At 43.9% G+C, this 20,349-nt stretch overlaps 1 protein-coding gene across 2 annotated transcripts in view; it reads left to right on the forward strand.

The window, feature by feature from the left end:
- Positions 1-18,848, forward strand: part of CTPS2 (CTP synthase 2) — a 99,627-nt gene extending 80,779 nt beyond the window's left edge. For both annotated transcript variants that reach the window (XM_082718395.1, XM_082718396.1), the window contains exons 16-19: positions 416-512; positions 5,850-5,994; positions 17,510-17,620; positions 18,629-18,848. In XM_082718395.1, the coding sequence (XP_082574521.1) occupies positions 416-512; positions 5,850-5,994; positions 17,510-17,579 (312 nt within the window). In that variant the 3' untranslated portion in view covers positions 17,580-17,620; positions 18,629-18,848. The remainder of the gene's footprint in view (positions 1-415; positions 513-5,849; positions 5,995-17,509; positions 17,621-18,628) is intronic.
- Positions 18,849-20,349: the final 1,501 nt, after the last annotated feature.

Consider the following 20,349-nt stretch of genomic DNA (forward strand, 5'->3'; position numbering starts at 1 on the left):
GAAATAAGATAGTTTCAATCCTCAAGCAGATTTGTAATTTGGGGAGAAACAGTTAATTACACATAACTCAAGGGAAGAAACAAATATGGTAGCGGCTATAAATAGCTAATCTCAAGGTTCCAAGTCAGAATATCTGTGTCAGAGTCCTACTTTTTGAATCTCATCTTTGAGCAACAGAAGGTGGGCATCTCAGGTTTAGGGACTGCGATTAGACTGTTTCGAAGGTTCATCATGAGTTTAAAAATAGGCTTTGGGGGAAAAAAAATAAGCTTTGGGGGCGGGATATAGAAATTAAGTACTAGTTAAGAACATCACTGAAATGGAAAACCCACCCAATTGATAGAGGACATTTCTATAAGATGATATATCTGTCTAGCTCTGCTGCCCCAAAGCATGTAATTTCTTGTTTTTCTAGGTGAACCCGAGCCTGATCAGTCAGTTGGAGCAGAATGACTTAACTTTTGTAGGTCAGGATGTTGATGGAGAGAGGATGGAAATCATTGAACTGGCAAGTAAGTGGGCTCTTTTGTTTTTGAAAATTTTCATGGTAACCCAACGTCTTTTTGTTGTTACAGATGGAGATATAATTTGCCATTCTATGCGAAGCCATAACTTGAGACTCATTTTGTTTGCTCTCCTTCTTCTCCTCTCTCCTTTGAAATAAATATGTAACTAAATAGAAATAATGTGACTAAATATAACTGGAGAAAAACAGACCACTTATAATCCTCCTCATTTGGGGGCCCACTAGTCTGAATCTACCAGAAAATGATACATTTTTCTGAGTCTACCAGTTCTGCTACTGTTATGCTTCCTCACCATCCCTGCCCCCTTTCTGGGCCTTCTCCTGTTCCTAGCCTCTAGGTTACTTGCTCTGGGGAAGGAAGACAGCCCACTGTTGAGCAACCCTCTGTTTTCCCCCTCTTTTTTTTTTTTTTTTTTAAATATTTATTTATTTATTTATTTGACAGAGAGAGAGAGACAGAGAGATCACAGGTAGGCAGAGAGGCAGGCAGAGAGAGGGGGGAAGCAGGCTCCCCGCTGAGCAGACAGCCCAATGCGGGGCTCGATCCTAGGACCCTGAGACCATGACCTGAGCCAAAGGCAGAGGCTTAACCCACTGAGCCACCCAGGCGCCCCTGCTTTCTCCCTCTTTGGAGGAAGAATGGCCCAGTGCCCTCCTCACTACTCACAACCAGTTTTGACATCTGTCGTGTGCAGGACCTGGCCTCTCATTCTACCTGGAGTCTGCCTTTCCACACCACTTGTGCTCCATGGTCAAGTGTGGGCCAGTTGTTTAACTTTTGAACACTAGTCCCTGCACCCACAGAAGTTCTTAGTGAGACTAAACACAGCACAAAGGGATAGGGACTTCCATTGAAGAAGATTGCTGAAGAAGTTGTTTGTGTGTGGGCTGGGACACACTCAAGAGCCCAGGCACAAACCATGCAACGTTTTTGATGAGACAGAGGACACTATTCTCACTCAGAGCTGCAAATACATAGTAAGCCCATGCTTAGCGCTCATCCTAGCTCTTTCTCTACCATTACTTACGACCTGGCCCTTTCCAGAAGTGTTTGCCAACCCCTGTTGTAAACCCACACATATATACTTCCTTTAATTGACTTGAACTTAACATGTTCAGGTGCCTGCTTGACCTGTTTGTCTATCTGGATGTTCTCCTAGCAGTTCCAGCACAACTTATCTAAAACTAAGTTTACATGTTTCCCAAAATGTTTCTGCTAAGTCATCCTCAGTCTCCTTGTTCAGGGCTTCTCACCCTCGCCACCACTGGCACGGGGGGGGGGGCGGTCATTCCCATCACACCCCATTGTGGTGGGGGCAGTCCTGTGTGCTGTGTGGTATTTGGTAGCATCCCCGGCCTCTACCTACTGGACACCAGTAGCATCATCCCCACCTCCCAATGGTGTAACACCCCAAACCATCGCCAGACATTGCCAAATGTCCCTGAGGGGCACATACGTCTCTGGGTGAGAACCACTGTCCTGGACCATCAGGTTTAAAATTGGCCTTATTTTGTTGTTCTTCTCCTCTATACCGCCAACTCGTAATCAGTTGTCAAGTCCTGTAGATTCTGTGTCTAGAAGGACTGAGCTGGGGTTGCATTCCCATCCCTCTCACTCTCATCCCCAGTGCATGGTGACAACCTAGAGTCCTCCTAAAGCTCCTTCCTGCCTCCAGGCTCTCCCCTCTGCAGCCCCTCCTAATGAGGACTGGGCTCTGTCACATGTCACAAATCTACAGTGCACGTGACATGAATTTGGTGGATAAACCACTTTCATTTATCAAATGCTTAGTTTGTACAGAATACTATAAAAATGGTAACGTGATTTCCTAGAACTTACCTTTTCAATCTATCTTCTTTACACTCCAGATATTCTGGACTTACTCTTCTAAATTTCCTACTTCTTTTACCATCTTAACCCATGTCACCATTCTCTACTTCAAATTCCTTTTCTTTGTCCCTTTCCTTTTCTGTCCCAAGTCTGTTCAGGTACTTCAGGAGTCCTGAACAGGGGGTGGGATTGAAGTTGGCGAGGGCATCGCTGAATGCAGTGACATGCTACCTGGACCCTCAAAGAAGGAAAGCAGTGGACACTGTGTGCACAGTCACTAGATGCTTCTCCCTAGACCCCTTGCTAGGGACTCGGCGTGCCTTATGTAACTTACAAGACAGCTGATGTCATTCCCACTTTACTGAGATGTCCAACTCATCACAAGGGGCGCTGGAGCCAAACCAGGTCTCACCATGCCCTCAGCAGATATTACTCTTCCTCTTGTTTGCCCTGGACATGTCACCTAAGATGATCAGTCCATGCCCGAAGTTTTGAATTAAAAGATGAGGATGTATTTCCTGTAGTCTCTTTTTTTTTTTTAAAGATTTTATTTATTTATTTGACAGAGAGAGATGACAAGTAGGCAGAGAGGCAGGCAGAGAGAGAGAGGAGGAAGCAGGCTCCCCGCTGAGCAGAGAGCCCGATGCGGGACTCGATCCCAGGACCCTGAGATCATGACCTGAGCCAAAGGCAGCGGCTTAACCCACTGAGCCACCCAGGTGCCCACCTGTAGTCTTTCTGATGGAAATGCCCATCATTTTAGGATTTTTATAGTGTGGATTACTGGTCGGGGTTGGAGTCTCTTAAATCTGGGATGTGAGAGGGCAGAGAATTTCTTAAGCAAATGATTATTTACTTCATTCAAGTACTTACTTTCTTTTAAATCTCCTGGCTGTCATCATCGTGAGCAAATAGGTAGATGCCTCTCCATCACCTGGATTTACATTCCCGTTGACACTTTCAAATTTCATGCGTGTTGGGAAGGAAATGAGAGATGCTGTACAATCCTGGCATTTTTTAAAAAGCTGATTGCAAGGAAATTCGTTTTATTAAGGAAAATTTCCCAGAAGATTCTGATCTTAGGTACCCCTTAGAAGCACTTGGCATGAATCTCTATATTCCTCAAGGAGTTCTAAAAGGAATAACAAAGTTTGAGATTCATATAATGTCAGAATGTGATTCAAAGCAATTAAGAGCACTATTTAAAAGATACTTTATCTGACTGATAGAACACCATCAAAATAACAACTATTTTGTTTCTTTCCTCATATTGGCTTAAGGAATTCTCTTGGAGAAAAGTGATTCAGAACAGTGGTCCATTCATTCCAATGTTTTGTCCCTGGCCATGACCATGATTCTTTCCGTAGCTTCTGTCTGCAGTAGTACAAAAGTGGTATTACTGTGTCCTTCAAAGCCATCCCCAGATCTTTAATTTAAAGCTACATTGCTTCATTTCTTTTCTAAGAGTGGATAATTTCTTCTCTTCTTCTCTTGAGGGGGCACATTCCTGGGAGAAGGTAGCATTCTCCTCACCAAGCTTTCATCCCTAAGTGTCCCTCGCAGTCAAGGAAGCTTCTTCCTAGATGTGAGGTATGGGATTTCTACACTGGATTTTTCTGGACTCAGACCTGTCCAGTGAAACTTGCTGCAACGATGGACTATTCTGCCCTGTTCCATATGGCAGCAACTAGCCATGTGTAGGTGTTGAACACTTGATGTATGCTCAATGAATTTGAATAACTTTAAATAGCCACGTGTGGCTAAAAGCTACCATTTTGTATAGCAGAGCTTTCAATGATAACCGTACAAGAGTGGGCATTTCCATTCAGTCATCATTTCCTTACTATTGCAGTAGGAGCTTTGGGTCTCCAGTGGTAAGTGATGGGGATTTGTGATTTTGAATTCCACGCTAGGTTTTTAGATCATTTGATAAAGCATTCCATTGAAAGCTTTAAACTTATATTCACAACCCCCTATTAAACCTATATTCTGTCATCTTTGGATTGATATACATAGCAATTAAAAGGAATTTTAAAGTAGTGACTATAACACCAACCATACTCTGCACAGTAGTAATTATGGGATTAGAGAGTTGCCTGATTTCTAATTAGAAGTTGCTTCCTGGGACGCCTGGGTGGCTCAGTGGGTTAAGCCGCTGCCTTCGGCTGAGGTCATGATCTCAGGGTCCTGGGATCGAGTCCCGCATCGGGCTCTTTGCTCAGCAGGGAGCCTGTTTCCCTCTCTCTCTCTCTGCCTGCCTCTCCATCTACTTGGGATTTCTCTCTGTCAAAAAAAAAAAAAAAAATTAAAAAAAAAAAAGAAGTTGCTTCCTAAAACTGAGGGTTGCTGGGGGTAGGGGGTAGGGAGAGGTTTGCTGGGTTATGGGCATTGGGGGAGGGTATGTGCTATGGTGAGTGCTGTGAAGTGTGTAAACCTGGCAATTCATAGACCTGTATACCCCTACGGCTAATAATACATTATGTGTTAATAAAAAAATAGAAAAATTATTTTTACAAAATTGCTTCCTAATCTGGGTGGGGGCGGTGGTGGTGGGTAACCAACATAGTTTATGAGAGTTCTGACTGGGGGAAGGAATTTGCAACTCTATAAGATTTCTAACCAGATTTGGAAATGTTGCCCATTTAATGTTTTCTAATCCAAAAGGGGATTTGTGTGTTTAAAAGTAGCTGGGTAAAGCTACTTTTCTGTTCCTATTCCATCTTGGAGAGCTTGAATTGCTCCTGCAGGGGCTTTATACAACCCTCAATTTAAAAATTGCTCAAATTGCTCCCCATTAATGTAAACAACATATGCTCATGGAAAAGCTTCACAGGGTAGGGAAAAGTGTAAGGAAGAAAATAAAAATATCTTGACCTCTTAACCATCTGGAGCCATAACCACCATTACCATGCAGAAAGGCCCACCCTTTATCGCTCTGGGACTCTTCCTCACAGGCGATCAGTTGGCAGAGGCTGGAATAAGGGTGCAAGTTCAGTCCCATGGTGCTGGCTCTGATTAATATCCAACCTAAAGGTGTGACGAGAAGAGCGGTCATACTGGCTGCTTTCCCAGGGCACTCTTCCCTTGGGAAGGGAAACGACCTCGTAGGAAATGGCTGGAAGCCAGCTGAGAGACGGAATTCCCTACAGGTAGCCTCTCGGGTGAGGGGCACCGTGGAAACGGAGCCAGCAAACGTCTATGAAGGGCTTTCGAAATCCAGACCAACTTTGGGCAAAGCAGAATTCATCTTGCCGTTCAAAAATGTTGCTTAATTTTGCTCCCTCTAATACCTTGCTCAGATCTCTAATTAAGCAAGATGTGCTTTGCTGGCTGAGATTCTGTCATGAAGAGGGTTGGGGAAGGTAACTGTCAGTGGTGGTTAACAAGTTAATTGTCTCACCGTTGGATGTGTTTTCTTACTCAAAGATAAGACCGTTAAAGCAGCTCTTGTGTTTGTCTGCTTCAGTCACACCATGATTATTCTCATTTCAGATCACCCCTATTTTGTTGGTGTCCAATTCCATCCTGAGTTTTCTTCTAGGCCGATGAAGCCTTCCCCTCCGTACCTGGGTCTATTACTTGCGGCAACCGGGAATCTGCACGCCTTCTTGCAACAGGGATGCAAACTGTCCTCTAGGTAACCAGCTTACTGCTCTCAGCACCAACTCCAGCTGTACTTACATCAACATTTTAGGGCTCTTGTGAAATTTCATAGCCATACAGGACTTTTTTAAAAAATAAAGAGTAATTTTTTTCTTTCTTAACAATCCTGATTTTTTTTTTCTCCGAATGAAAATGGTTTCTTCACATCCAAGGCAGGGATACGTCAGCTTTCCGAATCACGCTGATGCTGGGTGTTACTGTAGAAGTTTGTGTCATTTCGAGAAGTGCGAAGTGGGATTTGCTTTTGTTGAGTCTCTGATGAATGAATATACATAAATATTTTATATGTTTATTTGCTTTTTTAGGACTAGCCTCTTCAAACCCTCTGCTCTAATTTTCCTTTTGTTACTGTATTCTTTTCCTTACTTATTGGTAAGCTCTTTGTATATAAAGGACATGAATCCCTTGTTAGGTTGCAAACAATTTTTCAAAGTGGGTTTGTTTGTCTTTTAAGTTGTTAATGATACTTTTCATTTTCCCTGAGGAGTTTTAAAGAAGGGCTTTATATAATCTTTATATAGTCTTTATTTATGGGTTTTTTTTTTCTAAGATTTTATTTTTCAGTAATCTCTAAACCCAATGTGAGCTCAGACTCACAACCCTGAAGTCAAGAGTTGCCTGCTGCCCTGACTGAGCCAGCCAGGTGCACCTGTTTATGTATTTTTAAAGTTTATGTGGTCAGATCTTTAATTTTTACGGATTCTGCCTTTAGTATCATGCCTAACATCTTTCTTTTCCTATCAAAAATATTATATAAAAATAGCCCCTCTGTTTTCTATTAGCACTCTTATGGTTTCAATTTCATGGTTGAAATCTGTGACCTACATGTACTTGCTAATTGGCGTGGTGTGTAAGGTAGGATTTGCATCTGCCACCCCACCCCTATGGTTAGCAAGTTGAATAGTTCGGATTTGTTGTAAGGATTTCTGTTTTGTTCCATTGAGGATTTCATCTCTTACTTCTAAACCCTTAGCACCATTTTCATTATCATAGCATTACTATAAATCAAGCTCTTATCTACCTTATGCCCATTTTTATTGAACTTTTTAAAAAATATATTTTGCTATTCTTCCAGATGAATTATGTGACGATTTTTAAAATTAGATTTAAAAAAATCCCTAACATTTCTTGACACTTAAATATTGGTCTGGGGAGAATTCATATGTTTACTTCTTCTCCTGCAAAAGTATTGGGTGCAATAACTTCAAAAGTGGCTGGAACTAGCCAGAATCATAGAGGTATTAGGAAGGGTTATTACTCCAGTGACTGGATATATGTCATTTAGATCATTACCTTTGCTGACCCTCATCCTAGCAAATGACCCTCGTGATGCTGCAATCGAGAGCTGTCAGGATCGGTGTCTGATGTGTGTGTGTGTGCTCGTGTCCCACAGGCCTGCTTCACTGTGACATCACTTGCTAAGAGAGGCTCAGAGCTGTCCCTCATTTCTCATACCCATGTTTTCAAAACGGGAGAAGCTTTCCATATTCCGTGTCTGGCGTGTTGCCGAATGGAGGATCACTCCTTGCACGCTTGAACCAGTGCTCTGGTTTTCCTGCTGTGCCCTGCGGAGCCGCAGCCTGGGCTGCGGTGACAAGCTGACTTCGAGGGTCCTCAGGCTCCTCCCTGCCTGGGCAGAGCAGCTGCACACTACCAGGCTCACATGGCATGGTTCAGCATGAGATTGCACATGAAGAGAGCTTCCCGTGTTCTGATGCTGCGTGGCTTACAGCGGATGCCACGTGTGGTCCCATGTCGCATGTGTGCCGTGCCCCTTCTCAGCCACTGCAGAGCCACCATTATTTCAGGTGCTCGCATGTAAGAGGAGGGTGGCCGCAGAGGAAGTTAGATGGCTGGGAGAAAGGGTTCATGCCAAACTGGTTGTTGGCAAGCAACGGCTAAGAATGAGCGTTCTCTAATTTGTGCTCACCGCCCACCTGTGTGTTAGATGGGCCGCGGCTTCCCGCGGGGGGGATGGTGGTTTCTGGGTAAAGCTTATAGCAGTTTTTGAGAAAAAGGGCTGCTTGTTAGTGACTCCTGAGCAAGATTCAGTGCATCTTGAGGAGGCAAGACTTCTTAACAGAACTCTGAGGCGGGTATGGGAGTCACAGCTGACTAGCTGACTTTCGTGGTCATCAGAGAATTCCTACATAGCGGCCATAAAGTGGTGCATTTCTTAAGCGCAGCTGGCACCTTATTTATCGTGATCCCCCTGGCTCCCTAGCGCATGGGGTTGTTTACGACCCATTAAAGTACTAACTGTAGGAAGCAGGGAAGGATGGATATGCGCTAGTCTAATTTTGACACCTCACAGCAGCGGGGGTTGCCGGGGGGAGTTTCTAACTAAGAAGGGTGACCGTGAGTTAACCACAGGCACAGACACCCATGTCCCAGAGGAACCTTGCACTTGAACTCCTCTCTGCCCAGCCCCGTGGTGTTACTGAACGATGGAAAATGAACGGGGGCTTCGATGGCCAGGCTCTAATGTGAGCTGAGTTGCTACTGTATTTCTGTCAAACAAGATTACTGTCTGTAATCAACCATACACAAATGTAACAAGGGATATGAACACCAGCATAATGACTTCCTTCCCCAGAAATTGGCTGACGGTATGTAATTATATGGCACATGTGCAGCTGACATCTTTAAAGCCCAGAATATAAAAATCTTGGGCTTTGAGCAAGTACACCTGAACTATAACCTCTGCGTTCTGCCCTGGGGAGAGTAGTTAGTTATCTTTTAGCGCCTGGGAAGTTGCAGTGAAGATGTTATTTTGGGATCTACAGCTGGTAAGCCTTCGTTTTGGGGGTCCCCCCAGGACGGCACACATATTTGATGATTCACTAGAAGGAAACCAGAATATAGTTGTACTCGTGGTGAAAACTCACTTCCGTGACAGAGGAAGCCTACACAACTGGCTCAGTAAGAGAAAAAGATGGCAGTGGGGTGTGGAGAAACCCATTTGCAGGTTTCCTATGTCCCCTCCCTCCCATGAGAGCTCCCACAGAGCTCACCTTCCCTTCAGCAGTGAACATGCAGCAACATGGTGTGATGTCTGTGCCCAGAGGAGCCCCTCCCTCTGAGACTCAGAGTGTAGGGTTTTTTTTATCGGGGCTGGTTACATAGGCATTCTCTACCTGGGAACCACTCGGATTCGACTGTCAAAAGGAAAGCAAGCTTTCACCATAAATCACACCAGCCTACACCCAGTGAAAGGACCTTATCAGTTAGTGATGGAAACACGTTCTGAAAGCCAAGTTCCTCGGTGGTTCTCCCCCCCACTCACCAAGCAAGCCCTCTAATGATAGCAGCCTCATGCCTACTGTGTTAAGTCTTTTATTTTATTTTATTTTTTTGCGCAAGTCTAATAAGCCAGTTTTAGGGAAAAAAAAAATCCAATGGGAAATTATTGTAATTCTCTGTTGAGATCTCCCCTCTGCGTCTAAACATAATCTGTCCCATGTACAAAAGGAGACCGCGCATTTGCCTGGTTTGCTGGCATATCATGTAATGGATGAGGCTGTTTCATGTGATTGTAGGGAGGCAATTTTAGGGGACTTATATTAAAAAGACTGTACAAAGGCGCTTGTAACTGTGAGTTCTTTAGTATCTAGAAACAAAGCATATCATCATCTCTGTTCAGAATTGCATTTTTAAGCTACTGGAAACAGAAGAGAGATCAGAGTCCAAAGTGGTCCAGAGGTGATTTTCCAGCATGTGGGTCTCTGGGCTGCCCTGCAGGGCTCTTAGGCTCACTCCCTACCTACCAAGTTGAGAAACAGCTTCCAGTTTGGGTCACGCTGCCATTTATCACGCCCACGTGGCAGGTCAGACTAAAACTCTGAGCGCTTACACAGTGCCCGTTCCATGTTAGAAAGCAAAAACTTAGATGGGGCTCGGTCAGCAGTTCATAGACACGCAGCTTTTGGAGGTAACATGTCTTTAAAGTATAACACCAGGAGCGCCTGGGTGGCTTAGTCAGTTGGGCATCTGCCTTCGGCTTGAGTCATGATCCCGGGGTCCTGGGATGGAACCCCACATCGGGCTCCCTGCTCAGTGGGGAGCCCGCTTCCCTTCCTCCCTCTGCCTGCTGCTTCCCCTCTTTCACTCTCTGTCTCAAATAAATAAATAAAACCTTAAAGAAGTACAAGACCAGCATCTTAAGACATTTGAGCAGCGTCGTAGTCTCGGGTTTAGGATTCTGGATTTCATGCCTCCACCCAACATATACTCTCTTTTGTGCAGAGAAATCGTCTTCTTTGGCAAAACAGGAAGCGGTCTGGTACAGAAACAACAGGAGGGAAATTACTCCGTGATTCCCTAGATTTGCTTGACTTTTTCAGACCAAACTCAAAAGCTGAAACTACTTTATAATCAAAGGGCCCTAAAAGGAAGTTCACACCCAGAACCAGATCTTTCCATTTCTCGATCCCTCCCGTGCTCCTAGGATCTGCGTCCATTCTCTTCATGCCTATCCTTATCTCCCCATTTCCACCTGTGAATCCTGGCAGCAGGTGGGGAGAGAAGGCACCCATTTTCATTCACCATTGTCTCTAGTCTCTCTTCTGGGTTTCCTTCTAAGTGACACACTGGCTTCCATCTGGGGAAGATTTTTGTGTTCTGTGGACTTCTAAATGTAACAGGACAGAAAATTTTGAAAATAGAAAGAAAGGACCCATAAACCCACCAGCCTAACACACTGGGCTCATTTTTTAGTGTTTCCTTCCAATCTTTATATCCATATAGGACTCCTTTCATGGTTATAATCACTGTTCTGTGACCTCGCTCTTTTCTGCCTCAGTTTCTTTATAAAAGGGGCATGGTAATGGTGCCCACTTGACATGGTACCCACTTAATGAAGATTAAGTTTCATACTAAATGTAAAGCACTTAGCACAGTGTCTGGTCTACGGTGGGAAATTAAATGGAAATTATTATTATTATTATTATTTTTAAAGGAAGCTCTACACGTAACGTGGGGCCTGAACTCACAACCCTGAGATCAAGAGTCACACACTCTACTGACTGAGCCAGCTAGGTGCCCCTAACTGGGAATTATTATTCTTAATTTTACCTTAGTTCTGGTCTTCATCTCTTGTCTCCTACAAAGGCTTCCTAACTGGTCTCTATGCCTCCAGCTTTCCTCTTCTCAATCCATTTTTCCTACATTATTTTGGAGTTTAAAACTCTCAGTGGCTTCCCTTGACTTAGAGAGTAAAATGCACACAAATCCGTAGGGAACAGTTTACAGTCCCTGGATCTCCGTAGAAGCTTTTAATGCCTTTGCCTTAGCTCACACCACTTTTGTGGCCCTTGATACACATTCCTGAAGTGCTTAGTGAGAGGTGAATCTGCCAATCTATATCCTTTTAGGATGCTGCGTCCTAACAGTGGGCATGGGAGGTGGGCGTGGCCTCTCTTTTGACTGTAGAGTGTGCATTTCTCCCTCTAAGGCATACTTACCCCCTTGGGTACCTCTTTCTCTTTGACTAGGAAGGTAAGATACTCTTTTCCTCCTGGATGTGCGTTTTCCAGCGCTATTTTAAACTTGGAATCACCGTGCCTATCTTTTTTTTTAAAACTTCGGGCTGCATGGTTGATGATGCCAAGGGCCATTCTTGCAATATACAGTGTGTAGGGGCCAAGGGTTGGCCACCTCAAGATGGGCCAGTCTAGCATAAAGATTATTTCAAGTTTGAAGGGGTTTGGGACAGGTCTTCGCAAAATATGCTACGTTGGCACATGGACCGTTTTGAATTGAAGGCAATCAAGACCCTCAAGAGAAACTTTAGTCCCTCCAATTGTCTTCTGTTAATCTGTCTCTGTCACTTGGATTCTTAGGCCAGTGAGGAGTACCTTAAAGGGGACAGGAAATTCTTGCTCCCTGACAGGTACAAATAGTTGGTTTCTTTGGGGACAGTGTGGACGAGGAGAGCAGGTGCTATGGATTTGGTTTCTGGGTAATTTTTCCCAAGTCTCTACTCCCAAACTTCGGGATCTTCATGCATTTGTGCTGCTCCAAAGAATAGTTGAGATGGTGCTTTGTAAATATTAACCCGATGGAAAAATACTACTTTTCCCCCTTTGTTACATTTCAAGCAAAAGCGAACTGGGGGAAAAAAGATACTTTTTTAACGTTTTTTTTAAATACCTTTTAAAACACCACCTCCTCTTCTCCTGCCCCCATTATTTGTCACCAGCTGCATGCCTTGAGACTTCTTTCAGTAAAGTGCTGCTAAAAAAACACATTTGAGTACACCTTCTCTTAGGGATTAAATGTTGATTAAAAGGTGCTCTTTATTGATGGTGGTTCACTGCAAGGTTGATGACATACAGGGTGCTGGCCGGGAATGGAGTTAATACTGATAGAGATCACTGTGCTTTTAATGCCCTGCTGGGGTCGAATTCTACCATTTACTATTCAATGCAAAACTCATCAAAGCATACTAAGATTTTATTCCATTGCTCTTACATTTTATGGCTTCCAGGGGCTCTTTGAAAAGGAAGTAAGTATAGCAGTAACAATGCTTTGGAGAAAACTGTGTGCATGGCAACCCGTTTTAAAACATGCTTTTCCTACATGAAATCGATTTTTGATACAAAGTATTATAGGAACTCATGCATGCTGGGAATCCTAAGCTGGCCATCAAAATTTTCTTTTCTTTTCTTTTTTTTTTAAAGATTTATTTATTTATTTGACAAAGATCACAAGTAGGCAGAGAGGCAGGCAATGAGAGAGGAAGGGAAGCAGGCTCCCCACCGAGCAGAGAGCCCGATGTGGGGCTTGATCTCAGGACCCTGGGACCATGACCTGAGCTGAAGGCAGAGGCTTTAACCCACTGAGCCACCCAAGCACCCCTGGCCATCAAAATTTTCTAAAAAATTCCAACTACCTCTTTCTGTTAATGGAGAAGAAGTGGTTTAATGGCTGCCCCTGGGGTGGCCTAAAAAGTGGGAAATATGAGGCATTACTAAATCTTGTCCTAGTGCCTTGGAATATATATTTTCTTATATTGGATATTTACTAGGAACCAGGAATCTTTGACAAACGAATGACTATAAGCAACCTTTTTTTTGTCAAAGAACCACACGTAGATTGTTGCAGTCAAGTCTCCAAAGTCAAGCCAGTGTTGTAAGGATAGAGATTCCCATGAGTTGCTGCTGGTGATTTTTATTTTCTGTAATAAAAAATAATATAGGGGGCATGTGGCAGGCTCAGTCGGTAGAGCATGTGACTCTTGACCTTGTGGTTGTGGGTTCAGACCCCACACTGGGCTTGGAGCCTACTTTTAAAAAAAAGTATATATATATGTGTATATATATATATATATATGTATATATATATATATATATATATATATGAACTTAAAAAAAAAGAGTGCTTCTGTTATTTGGGGAAGCACATGCATGCATAAGAGACAACTGCCATTATTTCAAATAGCTCTAGATAGCCAGACCTTAAAAAAATCTTTTTAGGGAGTGGCAAGGAGAACCATTGCATGGTGATTATGGTTTGTTGTTGTTGCTGTTTTTAATCATTATTCATTTGTTTTAAAAATCAGTGCTATCCAATAGAATTTTCTGCAGTGATGGAAATGTTCTATAATCTGCACTGCCCAATGGGACAGTCACCCGCCCCACGTGACTATTTGTTGGGCAGTTAGTTGGGTCTGAGGGAGAAGGAATAAAGCAGTTGCTGGCCACACCCTTGGAGCAACCCTTAAGGATTCACAGCAACACCTGCAGAGCCACCTCTGAGGGTTAAGAGAGCGGGAAAGGCCTAGCCATGAGCTGGCTCAGAAGCCACAGGGGACTTCCAAGAGCTGAGCATGCGCAGAGAAGGCTTAACTTGTCCTTGAGGTCACAGCAGAAGCTCCTTAGAAACTCATAAATATACAATACATAAATAAATACGAATATAGCGGCAGGCATCATGGGTAGGCGCATGCGCAGAAGCCAAAATGTTATATAACCACCGGCTGTCACTCAAACATATCCTTCAAAGCCAAATTTAAGGCAGAAAACAGGCTTAAAAGGATGCAGCCAGACCTTCTTGGGGCCATTGCCACTGTTGCTCTAGCAGTGACCTGCTTTCACTCTTGGAACCGCACTGTACTCTACCTGCTTAATGAACTCTAGCTCCCCATTCTGCTCTCGGGTTTCCAGTTCTTTGGTGTATCTGGGGCAAGAAGCGAGCAACGCGGTAACATATTGAGCACTTGAACTGCCCCTTAATATGTGTGAGTGAGGCATGGAATTTTCAGTTCAATTCGGTTTTAATTGATTTAAAGGTAGAGAGCGTCCCGCGGCTTGTGGCTACCGTACTGGGCAGTGCGGGTTTAACATGTCCGCTCCCCAAATATATCAAGATAGACACCAGTGGGTCTGTATTCTGTGGCGTTTCATAAAGATTCGCGTGTAGGACATTAATATCTAATAATTTTCCCTGAGAAATGTGTGTGCGCACGCCCACGTGTCTGTCCAGAGAAGATGATTTAGGGTTAGTCTTAGGGAGCTGAGATGTCGCGAATTAAGTGAAAGTCTACTCAGACAAGTGTATCTTATGACTGTTTAAAGTTTGTTCAGTGTGAAACTAAAATGAACCCCTAAGCCCCATGCAGCAGAGAGTAGCGCTCACATTTTATTGGATGTGTAGGAACCACTGCTGTTCTGTGTGTGATGGTGATCCACATTGTATTTCTAGGGGCGCCTGGGTGGCTCAGTGGGTTAAAGCCTCTGCCTTCCGCTCAGGTCATGATCCCAGGGTTCTGGGATCGAGTCCCCCCATCCGGCTCTCTGCTCATTGGGGAGCCTGCTTCCTCCCCTCTCTCTGCCTGCCTGTCTGCCTACTTGTGATCTCTGTCTGTCAAATAAATAAAGATAATCTTAAAAAAAAAAAAAGGCACATTTTTTACTTCTAGCGCTTGGTGCTTGCTGGCGAGTGGATACCCTGAAATCAGGCCGTTGAGCAGCAATGCCTGCTTTAATGATTCTGTTCTTGAGCCCCGTGGTTTACTTCATTGTCCTACTTCTGGCCCCTGGCACAGAGGAAAGAAAAATCAGCAAACCTGCTCATTTGCCTTAGAAATGAGTAAATTCAAGCCCAGTCTTTTCGTGCCATTTGGAGGGGTCGTCAGAGTTTGGGGCAGCCAGCGCCAGACAGAAAGGACAGCCGCCAGGTTAGAAACAGACCCACCCCGGGTTTGCCGGGTAAGACGGGCAGGGAATGACCTGGGACGAGAAACAATTCTGAAAATCATGCAATTGGCAGTTGTTGTGATTTCTTTATGTTTCGATGACTTTTAAAGAGATACCGTGTCATGAATATGTAAGACTCGTGAGCAGCAACAGCTTACATTTTTATATTGTCTTCAGAGTGCATTCAGACGTTCTCTTTTGGCCCTCATACCATCTTGGTGAGGTTTTAGGTATTGTTACTGTTTTTTTTTTCTAGACTCTCAGCAGTCAAGTGAGCAGTCCGGACGCATGCGGCTAATAAACAGTACAACCAGGGTTGTAAGGGGGAGGGTATGGGCCCACCTTCTTCCTCCCTGAGCTCCGAGGTCGGGAAGGAAGCAGGTGTAACGTCTGATGCTTGAGAGAATGGGCTCTCCTTGGCTCTTCTGGCCTTCTTGCTTGTGCACTCAGGGGATATGCCCCCCCGGTGCCTGCTGGCACATTTCAGCACCCCTTAGACTTGAGCTTGTGGCCTGAGTTGGCATGATGGGGATGCTGGCCTCACCTCGAATGAGCTGTGTGCTGGGTGAGTCACCAAAACACCCCGACCCTCATTTCTTCTCCCTGAGGAAGTTGAGTGCAACTTCCAATTCCCTTTATGTCGCCCAGAACCAGGATGGATTGACGTTTGTGTAATGAGAATGCGTGGATAAGGAAGGACATATCAAGTTTTGGGGACAGTTTAAAAAAAAAAAAAAATATATATATATATATATATATATATAATTTAGTTATTCCTGTGTTTTCTTTTTTAGAAACCCCCTTTTTTTTTTTAAAGATTTTATTTATTTATCAGAGAGAGAGAGGGGGAGAGAGCGAGCACAGGCAGACAGAATGGCAGGCAGAGGCAGAGGGAGAAGCAGGCTCCCTGCTGAGCAAGGAGCCCGATGTGGGACTCGATCCCAGGACGCTGGGATCATGACCTGAGCCGAAGGCAGCTGCTTAACCAACTGAGCCACCCAGGCGTCCCTTGGAAACCCTTTTGTAACAGAAGTGACTTTCCTGCTCTAAAAATTAAGTAGGGGGTATCTTCTACTTGATTTGTTTTGAGGAGCTGTTGATTCGTGTTTAACATATCTTGTCTTTTCTGCCAATTCTTTTTTTTTTTTAAAGATTTTATTTATTTATTTGACAGGCAGAGATTACAAGTAGGCTGAGAGGCAGGCAGAGAGAGGAGGAAGCAGGCTCCCTGCTGAGCAGAGAGCCCGATGCGGGGCTCGATCCCAGGACCCTGGGATCATGACCTGAGCCAAAGGCAGAGGCTTTAACCCACTGAGCCACCCAGGCGCCCCTTTTCTGCCAATTCTTAATCCTCTTCTATCTACTCTCCATTCTCGAACCCCGCCCCCACAGCCTTTCCAGTATTTTGTCCAAAAGTCAAGGAGGAGAGTGAGGTTGTCTTTTACATTCTTGTTGACGTATTTATTGATACTCGCTCAATGTGTTTAGAGTAAATATTCGCTTCCTAACATGTCAGCAGAGGGTTTCTTCAGTTGTTCCCTTTCCTCCTTAAAAAAAAAAAGAGTGGATTTTCACGTGTTCTGGAATTCAGAGTTCTACTGCTATCCATCAGTAAACAGTTGGTCAAGGCTAGGAATGGGTCAGGCATAAAACACTCACTTCCTGGCAATGTCATCTCCATAGGTCAGTAGAACTCCTGTGAAGTTGATCTACTTGCTGGTTTATTTGGAACCAAGCAAGAAGAACCCCTGACCTGAGCCCATAGCTCAGGTTAGAACTACAGGTGCAGGGCTCTGTCATGGAGAAAATGTACTTCTGAGGGATCCCAACCTGGCAGTAGTATGTCAGCCATCGGTCCTATTCTGAGTACTACATGCGTCTCGAGGTAGTGGGGGCATCCCATAAAGCTTCTGATGTGAAAATAGCATAATTGTGCAAATAATTTCTCAAACCCTTGGGTATATGAGAGTGTCTGTTGAGATGGCAAACTTTTATGCTGCTGGTCTACACTGGTGGTCTTTAGAAGATTATACATTTTAATCTAAATTGAAATGCTTTTATCAATTTTCTGAATAAGTTACTTCCAGCTTAAGAGGAAAGCAGGTGATCAGCTCCTCTGACAAAAGATCACCGTGTGTGGTGGGACTAACCTCTTTCTAGAAAGTGGTAGTACAATATCCCTTAGCATTTTCTCTGAGTGGAGATTAATTACAGAACATGTTTGGAATTGTAAATAGAATAATTGTCCAGGGTTTTTTACACCTTGCTAAATTAGTTCCTTTTTTGATCTAGTGATAGATACAGCGATGCCAGTGATGATAGCTTTTCAGAGCCAAGAATAGCCGAGTTGGAAATAAGCTGAAAATAATACAGGACTTGGAATAATCAGGACTGCCTGTGAAGGTAAGATGGAAGTCTCTAGTATTCTCTGTTTGTCTTCCAGACAAGCTGTTGTCCTGGGGAAGAAGGGAGAGTTTTAGGTCTTGCCCTGCAGGATTTCGCTCTCGAGGGATGCTCCTATTTGCCTGGCACGTGTAGCAAATAGGTGATCCCCAGGCATAGTTACGACAGATCTGACAGCTGACCATGCTTTTGGGAAACTGGAATGCATCCGGGAAAGCTCGAAGTTAGCATGGGGAAAATGGAATGCACCTGAGGTCAGGAATAAATATGTAAGCTCACCTTCAATGTGTATCCGGAGGCTAGAGTGGTTAGAGTTGTCATAGATCAGCAAACTTGTTCTGTAAAGGGCCAAATCATAAATATTTTAGGATTTGGGGGCCGTTCCGTCTCTGTTGCAACTATTGTCCTTTGCTATTATCGGGGGAAAGCTGGCGTAGACAGTATGTAAATGAATGGACATGGCTGTGTCCCAATAAAACTTCATTTACAAAAGCAGTTTGCTGAGCCCTGGTTTAGGTAATTCATGGAAAAGCAGATTTCTTTGGATTTGTATGAAATAAAATGGTATTTTATTTCTTTGGAGGGAAATGTCTGGGCTTCTGAGGGCAGCTCATTTCCCCCATGGTTCTTTCAGTCTTTCTGAGGGAGGATAGCAGCCTGGATAAGTTTATTAAATTCAAACTCAGAGCCTGATACTGCCTGGGATAACTCTAGTGTTATGGCAGGCCTCGAAGTGGATGGGCAGCTCTCTTTTCACAGGACAGCAGCTTCTGGAAAATGTGTAAAGAGTTAATGGCTCCAGTATGAGCTCTCTTCATGTCACCTAGTGGCAGGATCTTCATGTTCCCCAGGGAAAGCATATCTTTCTCGATTTCGATTTGCTTCAAACATGGAGACCTTTAGGAGCAAACCAAAATGGCGCAAAGACTAGCTTGAGGTACTTGAAAGACTTACATTATTCAGTTCCTGATATTGTTAATACTTATATTCTTCTTCTTCTTTTTAAAGGCTCTGAAGTCACTGAAACCAGGATGAAGGAACTGTCTGAGGAAATCACCACACTCTTAAAGAATCACCCTGTTTTCCACCAAACATAAATGTAAAACCTCGAAGGGGATCTAATGATAGATAGACCAGAACCAAGGGGCTACTTTCCTTTTCAGTCCAGAGGTGGCCTTTGGTTCTCACAAATTTCTGTAGCTGATTAAACTTTTCCCAGCAACCTCAAGAGGGAGAAAGCGTGTTTGTGTCTTGTCTGGCATATGGTGATGTCCCGGCTGTGAGCGAGGATCCGGGTAACTGAGCCTTCACTGTGCTGTACGAGAGGGCTGGCGGGGCACACGAGACAGTGATTTTTGAGCCAAACAGGAGTCGTTCTGTGACCTGAAGCTCAAACACTGATTCGTGTGCTGCCCAAGCTTCTTTCAGTTTGTCACCATGTTTATTTTTAGTTAAAAGTAAAATTAAACAAGTCCAAGAGGCGGTGGTGGGGAAAGGAAAATCGTCCCAGGCAGGCAGAATGCAATGGGGCCTAAAAATATATGTTACATATGTTATATTCATTGAGGTGGAATTCACATAACATAGAATTAACCATTTTTTATTTAATTTTATTTTTTATAATTATCCATTTTATTATTTTTTTAAAATTTTTATATATTTATTTATTTCAGAGAGACACAGGTAGCTTGGCGGGGGGGCGGGCAGAGTGAGAGAGAGAAACAGGCTCCCCACTGAGCAGGGAACTGATGCCGGGCTCAGTCCCAGGACCCTGGGATCATGACCTGAGCCGAATGTAGTAGACATTTAACCAACTGAGCCACCCAGGCGTCCCTAGAATTAACCATTTGAAAAATTCTATTTATTTATTTATTTATTTATGTATTTTATTTATTTTTAATTAACATGTAATGTATTTGTTTCAGGGGTGCAGGTCTGTGAATCATCCGGCTTACACAATTCACAGCACTCACCATAGCACAGACCCTCCCCAATGTCCATCCCCCAGCACCCCCAGCCCTCCCACCTCCTCCCTCCAGCAGCCCTCAGTTTGTTTCTCAAGATTAAGAGTCTCTTATGGTTTGTCTCCCCTCTCTGTTTTCATATTGTTTCATTTTTCTCTCCCTTCCCCCATGATCCTCTGCCTTGTTTCTCAAATTCCTCATATCATTGAGATCATATGATAATTGTCTTTCTGTGGTTGACTTATTTTGCTCAGCATAATACCCTCTACTTCCATCCACATCATGGCAAATGGCAAGATTTCGTTTCTTTTGATGGCTGCATAGTATTCCATTATATACGTATATACACCACATCTTCTTTATCCATTCATCTGTTGTTGGACATCTGGATATCTTGGCTCTTTCCATGGTTTGGCTACTGTGGACATTGCTACTATAAACATTGAGGTGCACGTGCCCCTTCGGATCACTACATTTGTATCTTTGGGGTAAATACCCCGTAGTGTGATTGCTGGGTCATAGGCTAGCTCTATTTTCAACTTTTTTTTTTTTTTTTAAGATTTTATTTATTTATTTGACAGAGATCACAAGTAGGCAGAGAGGCAGGCAGAGAGAGAGGAAGGGAAAAAGGCTCCCCGCTGAGCAGAGAGCCTGATGCAGGGCTCGATCCCAGGACCCCGAGACCATGACCTGAGCTGAAGGCAGAGGCTTAACCCACTGAGCCACCCAGGTGCCCCTATTTTCAACTTTTTGAGGAACTTCCAT

The sequence above is a fragment of the Mustela nivalis genome (genome assembly GCF_964662115.1).
Source record: "Mustela nivalis genome assembly, chromosome: X".
NCBI lineage: Eukaryota > Metazoa > Chordata > Mammalia > Carnivora > Mustelidae > Mustela > Mustela nivalis.